The sequence below is a fragment of the Dama dama genome, chromosome 5, assembly GCF_033118175.1.
Source record: "Dama dama isolate Ldn47 chromosome 5, ASM3311817v1, whole genome shotgun sequence".
In the NCBI taxonomy this organism is placed as follows: Eukaryota; Metazoa; Chordata; class Mammalia; order Artiodactyla; family Cervidae; genus Dama; species Dama dama.
Genome location: NC_083685.1, coordinates 81,587,117 through 81,601,072, shown reverse-complemented (window position 1 = coordinate 81,601,072; position 13,956 = coordinate 81,587,117). Strand labels below are relative to the sequence as shown.

General features: G+C 36.9%; 1 protein-coding gene across 3 annotated transcripts in view; it reads right to left on the bottom strand.

Annotated features, from left to right (window-relative positions):
- INTS2 (integrator complex subunit 2) overlaps positions 1 to 13,956 on the bottom strand; it is a 52,985-nt gene that overhangs the window by 13,242 nt on the left and 25,787 nt on the right. For all 3 annotated transcript variants that reach the window (XM_061142688.1, XM_061142690.1, XM_061142689.1), the window contains exons 16-18: positions 6,468 to 6,572; positions 4,123 to 4,287; positions 2,779 to 2,980 (exon numbers count right to left, since the gene is read on the bottom strand). In XM_061142688.1, coding sequence (XP_060998671.1) covers positions 2,779 to 2,980; positions 4,123 to 4,287; positions 6,468 to 6,572 — 472 coding nt within the window. The remainder of the gene's footprint in view (positions 1 to 2,778; positions 2,981 to 4,122; positions 4,288 to 6,467; positions 6,573 to 13,956) is intronic.

Genomic DNA, 13,956 nt, shown 5'->3' with positions numbered 1-13,956 from the left:
CAATATGCCAACAAATTTGGAAAACTCAGTTGTGGCCATAAGACTGGAAAACGTCAGTTTTTATTCCAATCCCAAAGAAAGGCAATTCCAAATAATGTTCAAACTACCACACAACTGCACTCTCCTCACATGCTAGCAAGTAATGCTCAAAATTCTCCTCAACAGTACAGGAACCAACAACTTTCAGATGTTCAAGCTGGATTTAGAAAAGGCAGAGGAACCAGAGATCAAATTGCCAACATTCACTGGATCATAGAAAAAGCAAGAGAATTCCAGAAAAACATCTACTTCTGCTTCATTGACTATGCTAAAGCCTTTGTGTGAATCACAACAAACTGTGGGAAATTCTGAAAGAGATGGGAATACCAGACCACCTTACCTGCCTCTGAGAAATCTGTATGCAGGTCAAGAAATAACAGTTAGAACCTGACATGGAATGACAGGCTGGGTCCAAATTGGGAAGGGAGTCCGTCAAGGCTGTATATTGTCACCTTGCTTATTTAACTTATATGCAGAGTACATCGTGAGAAACACTGGGCTGAATGAAGCACAAGCGGGAATCAAGATTGCCGGGAGAAATATCAATAACCTCAGATATGCAGATGACACCACCCTTATGGCAGAAAGTGAAGAGGAATTAAAGAGCTTCTTGATGAAAGTGAAAGAGGAGAGTGAAAAAACTGGCTTAAAGCTCAACATTCAAAAAACTAAGATCATGTCATCTGGTCTCATCACTTCATGGCGAATAGATGAAGAAATTAATGGTAACAGTGAGAGACTTTATTTCTTGGGCTCCAAAATCACTACAGATGGTGACTGCAGCCATGAAATTAAAAGATGCTTGCTCCTTGGAAGAAAAGCTGACCAACCTAGATAGCAAATTAAAAAGAAGAGACATTGCTTTGCTGACAAAGGTATGTACAGTCAAAGCTACGGTTTTTCCATTAGTCATGTATGGATGTGAGATTTGGACCATAAAGAAAGCTGAGCACCAAAGAATTGATGCTTTTGAACTGTGGTGTTGGAGAAGACTCTTGAGAATCCCTTGGACAGCAAGGAGATCAAACCAGTTAATGCTAAAGAAAATCAGTCCTGAATATTCATTAGAAGGACTGATGCTGAAGCTAAAATTCCAATACTTTGGCCACCTGATGCAAAGAACTGACTCATTGGAAAAGACCCTGATGCTGGAAAAGATTGAAGGCAGGAGGAGAAGGGGATGGCAGAGGATGAGATGATTGGATGGCATCACCGACTCAACTGGACATGAGTTTGAGCAAGCTCTGGGTTTGGTGATGAACAGGGAAGCCTGGCATGCTGCAGTCCATGGGATCACAAAGAGTCGACACGACTGAACAACTCAACTGAACTGATGCTGGGAAAGACTGAATGCAAAAGGAGAAAAGGGCAGCAGAGCATGAGATGGTTAGATAGCATCACCAACTCAATGGACATGAATCTGAGCAAACTTCAGGAGATAGTGACAGACATGGAAGACTGGAGTGCTGCAGTCCATGGGCTCTCAAAGAGTTGGACATGACTTAGCAACTGAACAACAACTCATAATTATATATACACTGAATATTTCTTTAACCAAAAATTTTGATATAACTGGGTTGAGAGAAATGGAGGAAGGGAGGATATGTGTTGGGTGAGAAGGACTCATAGGGAAGCAGGTAAGAGTGCTCAATCTTTACCTTGTACAGTAGGAATTCAAAGATAATTTCTAAATTGGAATGTCAGATAATCATGGTAATTATAAGCATATGACTAAGATATATAGTGGGATATAAATGTCAGAATTAAACGATAAAAGAGCTGAGAATAGGTGTCTCTGAGGAGCAGAGTCTAAAATGAGAAGGTAGGGACAGGCCTTATACACTATCTAACTTATGTGCAGTTATTAATTTGCTGCTGCTGCTAAGTCGCTTTAGTCGTGTCCGACTCTGTGCGACCCCATTGACGGCAGCCCACCAGGCTCTGCCGTCCCCAGGATTCTCCAGGCAAGAACACTAGAATGGGCTGCCATTTCCTTCTCCAATGCATGAAAGTGAAAAGTGGAAATGAAGTCTCTCAGTCGTGTCCAACTCTTAGCAACCCCATGGACTGCAGCCTAACAGGCTCCTCCGTCCATGGGATTTTCCAGGCAAGAGTACTGGAGTGGGGTGCCGTTGCCTTCTCCAGTTATTAATTTGGTATAAGTAAAAATCAAATTTAAAATGTATAAATAAAAATAAATGGAAAAAAAAATGTATAGATATTCTCAGACCTACTGAATCAAAATCTCAGGTAAATCCAGCCCAATATTTTTTTTTAGACCTGACCAAGTGTTTCTGATGCAATCTATGGACCACCAGAGACCTATGTGACTAAAGACAAAATAATGAACCCAGCATTCCACTCTGATTTAATTAGCATGGCATACAACTTGGGGATCAGGAGTTTAGAAAGCTCTCTGGGAGATTTCAATGTACAGCAAACTCTGGAACCACTGGACTGATGCAAGACACAATGGTAATCTACATCACAATTAGGCACAAATGACTACAACTCCCTTTCAAAGAACTTTCTCAAGTTGGAAATACTCGAAGGTTTCTGTGTTAAGATAAAATGTACTATTTTCCTTAAGAGATATAACAGCCCTTTAATCAGTAGTCTTCAGAAAGGATTTATATAGTCAAAAAGTTTTTTTCAACAATTTTTTTCAACATTTCAACTTAGGTTACTGTGTCACTGCTATACACTTATCTATTACATGTAACAGGGCGTTGAAATTACCTCCTAGGCATCACAGTATTCAGAACCATCCAGAGTTTATTGACTGTTTGAAGAATTCGCCGTGGAACCCCTGAATTCAACAGCTGATGCATGTTGGATGTTAATACTTCTGCATATGGTATAAGCTCACTGGCAGAAAGCAGAGTCAAGTGTTCTAGAATCTGCATCACTTGCGTGTGACTTACTGGGACAGCTGAAAACGCTAAAAGGAAAACTGCCGTCACAATCTCAGCACTACACAGCTTACCAAATGGAAAGCAAATATTGCTCTGTCACACTATAGGCCAAACAAATCAAGAAAACAATACTGCTTTAAAGAAAGTAAAACTTTCAATCCTAGCCATAGTTGTGGGGACACTTAAAATTAGGCCCTTAAGAAAAATTTATGTTAAAGTGCAGTTGTTTCATAAAGAACAACAACAACAAATCTCATCCTAAAAATCACAGTAGTGACAGTGACAGAAAGACAATGATTTGCACTGATTTTAAAAATTGGCTGACCGCAAAAATATACCCAAGTATTGCTTTTGGTATTAACATTCATTCGAAAAATTCAAATTTCTTGACACCTTCCTTCAGGTAGCCCTTTATGGACTGTAAGCAGCTGTTAATAAAAAATTATCTAGAACTGCGATCCTTCAATAGAATAGTCACTAAGCACTTTTGGCTACTGAGCATTTGAAACGTGGCTAGTATAAAATGAGATGTGCTGTAAGTTTAAAACACACAGACTTAGTATGGACCAGTAAAATATCTAACAGTTTTTATATTGATTACATGATGAAATGATAATACATTAGATATACTGGGTTATATGAAATAATTATTTAAATTAATTTTGCTTTTTTTTTTACTCTTTGAATGTGGCAAATTATATAGAAAGTTTACAAGTGTATGCGTAGCTCACATCCTATTTCTATTTGACAGTGCTGACCTAGACCATTATCCATGAACAGCAAATACATTGTTTTCTATTCTGTGGCACTTATTTCTTTTTTTATATATATTTATTCATTTTTAATTGATTGATGATTGTTTTGCAATACTGGTTTGATTTCTGTTATACATCCACATCATGGCACTTATTTCTGACCGGTTTTAAGACCTTCCTAAACCATATGACCTGTTTATTGATATAATGTAGACCCTATGAGGAAACAGATGCAAGCATGTCAGAAAAAAGAAAAAGGGTTAAAAATCCTTACACTCAAAGAGAATTACTTTATATAGTCACCAAAACACTGCTCTATCTCCAGGAAAATTCTGCATGATTCTAAGATTTCAATGGGGCTAACACCTCTCTGTACTACTAAAGAGGTAAAAGGAGTTATCAGTTTACTATACCTTCTTGAAGTTGTTTAGGAGAGTGGTTTTTGGCATTATTAGTCAGAAGCATTCTCCTTAACAGGGCATCTGTCCCTGTGATTTCCTCTTCACAGATCCAATCATCCACGATGCATAAATGTGGGTAATTGGTTGCAAGGAGACGAAGTAAAGCAGAATGCAACCCTTGAAAATGTACAAGACATCAATTGGATTCCTCATTCTTAAAAATCAAAATCTCTTTTCTCTTTCCCCTTTCCCTTCTCCCTTTCATTTTCCACCAGCCAAAGGAATCTGCACTTTTTACACATGCACACCACAGTTTGAGAACTTCTATTCAGTACTTCAGTCAGGGACTTTGCTTAAATCAAAATCCGCAGTTGAACCGATACAAAAGCAGCTGGAAACCACTACTTATCAAAAGTTCTCAAGCTCTCTTCCATCCTATTCCAGCATAAAAGTAGCAGTAGCTCAAGAGTTGAGTGGGCTATTAAAAAAAAAAAAGAGTTGAGTGGGGAGGAAAAAAAGAGAAGGGAAAAAAAGGTTCATTTGGGAAAGATCACATATGGTTTGAAAAAGGCCTCACTCAGAAATTCTGGACTTCTACAAGAGAACACATCCACTCCTCCAACCCAGCTGAGAATCATTGCTATACATGGGTAAAATTAAAGTTGCCCAACTTGAGTGCCTAAATGTACACTTTATGTACATTTTCTCATTTCACCCTAACATTCCTACAAGGTAACTTGAGTGCCTAAATGTACACTTTATGTACATTTTCTCATTTCACCCTAACATTCCTACAAGGTAAGCAGCATCGTCTCTGTTCTACTCTAAGGAAATAGGCGGAAAGATATTTATACAACCCAAGCAGTACTGATGCTACCCACAAGAGGGTGCAATTGTCTTCTTTTAAGAAGAGTTAGGAAGCTCAGAAGCACTGGGACCTCCTTTGACTAAATCTAAGTCTTATTTCTAATCTGCTTATAGCATAGTTTGACTACTCATTATTATTACTGTATAACATCAGCAATGAAAAAACAAATGATGATAATGTCTATTTAGATAGACATCATTGTCACCATACAATTATCATCATCATCTCCCAGATGCGAGCGCCAACAATAAGAGTATCAGCAGTAATAAGAGTACGTTAGATTTGATCACCCACTTACTATGCAACTTAGATCAAATCAAACCACTGCTTAGTCCCAAAAGGGGTAAGTATCTACTGCCTTTCCCATAGAAACTGCTTAAAATAAATGTTTCTGTGAAAAAGACACAAGTAGTATTATTTAAAAGTTTAAATGCACAAATATATGTATAGTCAGGACGGTCACAAAAATGACTGCTTATAATAGTACAAATTAGTCTGCATTACATAATCCCTTTATTAGTGGCAACATTAGTTACCAAATGCTGCAAAATATAACATCACTTCTCTGAAAAGAGATTAAGTAAAGATATAAATAAATGCAGACATCTGGCTAAAGAAGACCAAAGAAAGTTCATGTTTACCCTTGAAATCAACCATAATAAAGACTGAAAAAGAAAATCTGAGCTTCAAAGAAACAAAATCAAAGAGAAAAAAAAATCCATACATTATAAAAAGCTGTTAAGAAAAAAGTTGAATTTTAAAAATATTACTGTATCTCCACGTGACAGTATTACAGTAAAAGTATTCTAGTAATTTCATGCTATGGCATGTTATGTAGCAATTAAAAACAATAATGTAGATCTACATGTAGTAATATGATTATGATAAGATCTCCAAGACTTCAAAAGAAAGCAAGTCTCAGAAGAAATACAGTATGATACCACTTAGAGCTTAAAAAAAGATTTTTTTACGTGTGTGTTTCTATTAGCTTCAACCACATGAAACTGCATTTTCATAGGTCAAAAATAGTTGAATACCTGTAATCTCATATGGTTCAATCTGTAGAAAAGAACATGTGAAACTACATACCAAAAGGAAATAGCTAGGGCCTCGGGGGTGGGAAGTAGTTTTCAGGGAGTAAGATAGCGAGCAAAGTAAAGAGAAATTCGCTCTTAAATTGAATGTTTAGCTTTGAGCACCTATTACACTATCATCTTACATATAGTAGGTATTTCTTACCTATTGTATAGCACATGGATCTCTGCTCAGTATTATGTGCCAGCCTGGATGGGAGGGGAGTTCAGGGGAGAATGGACACATGTGTATGTATGGCTGAGCCCCTTCACTGTTCACCTAAAACTATTACATTGCTAATTGGCTATACCCCAATACAAAATGTTTTTGGTGCTACATAAAAATTTAAATTTAAAAAAAAGTAGGTATTTTTTACCAATAAACATTACCAGTAAAAAGCAAACAAAACAAATACCTCCCAACTCCTGCTGAAGTCCTTGAGCCTGTCGAATAAGGAATTTGATAGGAATCTGATCCATTAAAGAAGATGAATATGATTTGGGTTTTCTTTGCATGGCAGCTGTCAGTCAAAAATAAGAAATGTAAGATATAACATCAGAAACAACATGAATCTTAACCTTCAACACAAATAGGAACAAACACAATGTCAAATTACTCTTAATTCACTTAATCTGTGAATATAGCTCATAAAAGATAAAGAATCACTACCAAAGTAGTGAATACATATGACGAGCAAGAACATACTTCAGGGCAAGATCTGGAAAATGCCCTGAAACTGAAACCAGTGGGAAGAAAAATCATGAATGAGAGAAGCCACCTGCAGAAGTGCCCAACTCAAAAAAATAGAAAAGAAACTCCCCCAAACCTAATTAGGAAGACAAATGCAGTCATGACCACATGGCTTAAAACTTCATGATGCCAACAGCCTTAATCATATTATCTATTAGTGGTGACTGACTCTTTCTGAAGGAAGTTGGGAAATATGAATGACTTTCTTCAACAACTTCTACCTTCAACTAACAAATCCATTTTTTTAAAGCAAATCCATCTTAATTTCTATTCTTTTTCTGCTATCCTAATTCAATACCTACTCATTATTTATTTAAATAACTATTATGGTTCAATTTTCAATTTTCCAGACTCCAATTCCTCTTCTTTTTGAACCATCCTTCACACTGGTGCCACAGTCTTCTTATTTAAATTCAGATTTGGCCGGATCATGTGTCTCTGGATCCATGCTCAAATATCTGGATCCATGGATTTCCAGATCCCCAGGGTAAAGGTCCTTACCAATCAACGCTTTCTGTCTCATCTCCACCATATGCTATATGCCTGACACCCTCATCTTACTTTTCCAAGCTGCTTTGCAGGTACAACAGAACTTAGGAGCATCTCAACCAGGCTATCCACAGTTTGAAAAACTATATCCTATATACTTATTCTTTTCCAAACACAAACCACATAATGTAAAGCTCAACAAAATTTTATTGATTGAAGTTAAGAAGTATATGAGTGCAAGTGTTAGAATACAGGTTGAGAATTGTTGCCTAAATAGACGATACACCTCTTGGTTAGACATGATACCCCTTGCAGGTCAGTGAATTAGCATCCCAGTTTTCCACACCAATCTTTTATGAACTGGGTAAGAATGTATCTCAAAACACAGTTTAAAAAAACATAGCTTCTAGTACAATCAAATTCTGGTTCCAACACTATCCAAACTGGAAAGGAAAGAGTAAAACTGCCCCTATTTGCAGATACGGCATTATATAGAAAAATCTTAAAGATTCTATCAAAAAACTGTTAGAACTTAAAAAAAAAAAAGTGGTAAAAATGACAAATATCTCAGCCCACAAATGTGTAAATGACTCTCATGCAAATACTGAGGTGAATGAACACTTGGGGCTTCCATAGTAAGATGAGGGGTCAACATTCAAGGAGCATCTTATGGTATATGGCTTTGTGCCTCAACCGAAGTGAAAGAAAGTGAAGTCACTCAGTCATGTCCGACTCTTTGCGACCCCATGGACTGTAGCCTGCCAGGCTCCTCCGTCCGTGGGATCTTCCAGGCAAGAGTACCAGAGTGGGTTGCCATTTCCTTCTCCAAATAATTTCCTAAAGAATGAAGTAGAGTTGGCTGATAAAAGAGCGGCTGAGGAGCCTTTTCTGGACATCAAAGTTCCATCAAGGTAACAAGAATTAAGAAAAGAAAAAAGGAAAAAATACTGTGAAAACTAATAAACAAATTCAGTAGGGTTGCAAGATACCAAATTAAATACACAAAAATCTCTTGCATTTTTATAGACCAATAACAATCAGAAAGAAAAATTACATTGCCCCTAGCTTTTGTAACATTTTAATCCTTAAAACATTCCTATGGTAAACTAATTCACTTATGAAATTAGTGTAAACTAATACTAAAGCCAGGAAAAAAAGAAGTGAAGAGAAAAAAGGCCTATTCCACTTGCTTAAACACAGATGGAAAAAAATCATATTAAAAAAAAAAGACAAATCATGTTAAAAGAATAATATACCCAAAGCAAGTAGGGCCCACTCCAGAAATATAGATATCAATTATACAACAAATTATATAAATAGACCAAATTATCTCAGCAACTGCTGAAAAAGTATTCCCTTGATAAATTTTTTTTAAATGGTACTCTAAGAAATTCAGAGTCTGACTAACCCAAAGTAAATGTCTATACCTTCCTTGTAACTAGCAATAACTTAAGAAAAAATTATACAAAGTCTATACAAAGTAAAGTTTAATTGACATAAAAAAATAATTTGAATTCACACATTCAAAAACATGTATTAAGTGATTACTCTGTATCAAGTAATATTCTAAATGAGTAAGTAAGTCAAAGTCACTGGTGTCTGACTCAATGACACAGTAGCAAAAAAAAGATAAAAATTGGCCTTCACGAATCTTACATTTTAATAATTTAAAGAAAAAATTCATGGAATTCCCTGGCAGTCCAGTGGTTAGGACTCAGGGCTCTTACTGCTGGGAAGATGGGTTTGACCCTGGGTTAGGGAACTAAGATCTTATAAGCTACACAGCTGACCAAAAATAAGTCTTTAAAAAAATTATTTCATATTCCTAGCTGGAAAGACTTATATTGTAAAGATGTAAATTCTCTCCAAATTAATTTCTAGCATAACATAATTCTAACCAAAATCCAAATATAATTGTCTTCTACAGAATTTGACAAAATCTTATAGAGTTTATGTGCAAGATTATATACGTGAAAATGGACAGAAATACTGAACAAGAACAATAATTGTGAAAGGGACTGGAAATGCCTAACACTAAAAAAAAAAAAAAAAAAACCAGACATAGGTTTGTAATAAAACTTCAATATACATCAGAGCAACTTTCCAAATTAATAGGAAAATGACAGGTTATTCGCTTTGTGACGTTGACAAATAGCCAATTATTTAAAAACAACGACAACAACTAGGGGCTTCCCTGGTGGCTCAGTGGTAAAGAATCTACCTGCCAGTGCAGGAGATGAGGGTTTGATCCCTGATCCAGGAAGATCACACAGGCCACAGAGTAACTAAGCCTGTGCATGACTACTGAACCCAAGTTCCCTAGAGCCCCATGCTCTGCAATAAGACAAGCTGTAACAATGAGAAACCCTCACACTGCAACTAGAGTAGCCCCTGCTCGTCACAACAAGAGAAAAAGCCCATGCAGCAATGAAGACCCAGCACAACCAAATATAAATAAAGAAATACACAAAATGAAAAAAATTAAAAATAAATAAATAAATAATTTTTAAAAAAGAAAAGAGAAAAAAAATTTTTAAACTGAATCTGTATCCCACGTATGTGTGCTCAGTCGTGTCCAACTCTTTGCGACCCCATGGATTGTAGCCTGCCAGGCTCCTCTGTTTATGGGATTCTCCAGGCAAGAGTACTGGAGAGGGTTGCTGTGCCCTCCCCCCAGGGGATCTTTCCCACCCAGGGACTGAACCCACATCTCTGTCTCCTGTATGGTCAGGCAGAGTCTTTACAACTGGGCCACCTGGGAAGCCAGTCTGTATGCCATACTTGATAACTTCATGAATCCTACATTTTAATAACTTTAAAAGAAAAAAATATTTCAGGGAATTCCCTGGTGGTCCAGTAGTTAGAACTCAGGGCCTTTACTGCTGGGGAGGTGGGCATACATAAATTAATTAAAGGCATATGTAAATTTTAAAAATGAAATAATGTCCTAAAAGAAAATGTAAGTGATTAGTCATATAATGTTAGTACCTTACTTTCAAAGAGTCTCCTCTCCACAGAATTCTATACTCAAAATACACCATAAATAAATGATAACACTCAACTGCTATCATTGTGAATGCAAAAAAGTTGGTACTCACATTGTATACAAATGTCTTATACGTATGTCTTCTACAAAATGTCTATAATGGTAAAAACTATCTGGAAAACAGTGTGACAATTCATTTTTTAAATACTGGAATTCAAAAATCTTTGATTTAGTAGTTCTGTCCTAAAGAAATAAATAAGTATATCTGTATACAGAGTTAGCTCTAAGGATATTCATTCTGCCAGTCTCTATAATGGCAAAATGTAGAAATAATCTCCAACAATAAAGTATTTTTTAAGTAATGGTACACATTTATGAAGAAATATTATACAGCTATTAAAAATCATGTTTAAAAAAATGTACTATAATAGGCCAAATGCTTAAAGTGTAGTCTTAAGTAAAGGGTAGATTAAAAACTTATGATTCCAAACTTTATCAAAGTTACCACACGTGCAAAGACTGAAGGGTTTTTTTTTCTAGCAAAATTCTGTGGTGATTATCTCTGGGCAGTAGAATTATGGGTGGTTTATACTCTGGTCTTTGTACTTTTCTCACTTCCTCAATTTTCTTCAGTAAAACACTCTTTTAATAAATATTTTTCTTTTAAAAAACAGTTCTTTTGCATTAAGACAGGTAAACGATTAGGTAAGCAATTAGCTAAATAATGAAATAAATTTAAAATTCTTATACTTTTACTCCACAGGATGATCATATGACTGTGAGAAGCTTTTTTGGTCAAACTCGATTTTATAGTACTGAAACTTCAAGCTGCCAAGAAATAACATCTGTCAGTGTCTGCTTAAAGGTTTCTACATTTTGAAAGAGGCAGGTGGAGTTAACTTTCTTCTGGGAAGACAATAATTAACTATCAAGTGCAAAAAAAAACTTTAAGTGCAGGAATTTAGAGCCACTGAACATTACAGTTTCCCAAGTATCACAGGATAGGTCTTGTTCTGCTGATGACAAAGAAGGAAATTTCATATGAAACAGGATAGAAGCAGAAAAAGCAGCCAGAGCTTGTTTTTAAATGAAGATAAGGGGCTTCCCTGGTGGCTGAGTGGTGAAGAATCCAGCTGACAATGCAGGAGGCATGGGTTCAATCCCTGCTCCAGGAAGATCCCACAGGCCATGGAGCAACTAAGCCCATGCACCACAACCTACTGAGCCTGTGCTCCAGAGCCCGGGAGCCACGGTGACTGAGCCCACGAGCCTGGAATCCGCGCTCCGCCACACGAGAAGCCACAGCAATGAGAAGCCCATGCACCGCAACAAACAGCAGTCCCCGCTGCCCAGCTAGAGAAAGTGGGTGCGCAGCAGTGAAGTCCTGACACGCCAAAAATAAAACAAATATACTTTAAATAGGCTTCCCTGATAGTAGGCTGGTAAAGAATCCACCTGCAACACAGGAGACCTGGGTTCATTCCCTGCGTCGGGAAGATCCCCTAGAGAAGGGAAAGGCTACCCACTCCAGTGTTCTGGCCTGGAGAATTCCATGGACTGCAACAAAGAGCAGTCCCTGCTTGCCACAGCTAGAGAAAGCTGGTGCGCAGCAATGAAGACCCAGCACAGCCAAAAATAAAATAAATAAATATTTTTTTAAAATAAAATAAATGATGTTAAGGGACAGAGTTAAACAAGTAAGCTACGTAAGTGTGAGACTGTGTTTAGCATTCCATTGGCTGCTTTAGGAGCAGATAAACAGGCAAAGCTGATAAAACATGTTCAGTATTCATTAGTACTGTTTTTACCTCAAAAATATGTAAATATAACTTCTATATTTAAACTGTTCGATAAATATTTAAAATAAATAACCAACAAGGACCTATTGTATGGCAGAGGAAACTCAGCTCAATATTCTGTAATACCTGTAAGGGCACACCTGACTCACTTGGCTGTACACCGGAAACTAGCCTCTCATTTTCAATCAACTATGAAAGGACAGTGAAAATGTTAGTCTCTCCGTCACATTCAAGTCTTTGTGACCCCATGGACTGTAGCCCATCAGGCTAATCAGTCCATGGAATTCTCCAGGGAAGAATACTGGAGTGGGTAGCCATTCCCTTCTCCAGGGGAGCCTCTCAACCCAGGGATCAAACCCGTGTCTCCTGCATTGCAGGCAGATTCTTTACCATCTGAACCACCTGGGAAGCCTTTTAGTTTAATCAACTATACTCCAACATAAAGTCAAAATTTTTGTAAAGTACATAAAAATAAACCTTTACCTAGTAATAAAATTTTCAGATATAATAAACAGGAAACATTTTTTAAGTATAAAAACTGAAAATATGATGGCAATGTGCATATTTTAATGGGGTATTAATAAAGGGATAGTACAAGGGATTTATTATGCTATTTCTTACACATGTTCTTTTAGATCAATACAGTATTTAACTGCAATGCACAAGACCCAGGTTTGACCCCTGGGTCGGGAAGATCCCCTGGAAAAGGGAACAACTACCCACTCCAGTATCCTTGCCTGGAGAATCCCATGAAGAGAGGAGCCTGGCGGGCTACAATCTGTGGTGTTGCAAAGAGTCAGACACGACTGAGTGACTAAACACACAATATATGCACTTGTATTACAAATATTTTTAAGCAAATAAAAAATATGCATATGTGAAAAAATATGTATGTATACACCTTTTTTTAATGACTATGATATTCTTACACTTGGCTCTATCTCAGATGTTGAAATTCTGTATTTGAGCTTCAACAGCTACTTGGTGCCTGCTAATAATGTTTATTATAAAGCTCAAAACCACAGACCAGTTAACAAGGTAACAACACAACTTCGTGGGGAGGAATAAATTTGAAGCAGAATATTCATCATTTTTGGATGTGGAAGAGAAAACTTCTGTCATGTTATGACATATTCTGCAGTTAACTTATTCCTTTGGACTAAGAAACTAGGCTAGAAAAAAAAATTTCTTCAACTATGGGAAAAAAGTTCTCCAAGGAAAGCTCAATTCCCATTTGTCTTCCACACCCGGTCTCCTTTCACCTATCAAGGACATCCCTCTAGGGATTCTCTTGTAAAGCTTCCCTCTCTACTAGATTACTTCCAACAGCATACAACATCCTCTTAACTCTTTCACCTTAAAAAAAATAAAAAGTCCTCTCTTGACCTCATTTTCCTCTCCAATTACCATATTCATTTCCCTCCTTCTCTTTACAACTTTTCAAAAGAACTGTCTGTACTCACTGTGTTCAGTATTATCTCCTCTAATTTGCTTTTGAATTTACTAAATCAGGCTTGAATTCTGAAAAAAATAAAAAAACCTGTAAAGGTCAAAGGACCTCTAGCAAGCTAAACCCGATCATCAGCTGAGCCTAAATCCTAACCTTACTTGATCCATCACCATCATTTGACACAAGTGATTTCACTCTCCTTTTTAAAACATTCTTCTCTTGGCATGCAAAACATCACAGCCCCCTGAGTCTCCTTCCACACCTTCTCTCTTGGTAATCCTACTTAATATCATGATTATAAATATCATACATATGCTGAAGAATCTCAATGCTTCAGTCCAGGTTTATCTCATCTAAATTCCAGTCCAGTATTTACAACTGTTTTCAAGACATCCCCACTTCATCAGATATCTCAAACTTAGTATGTCCC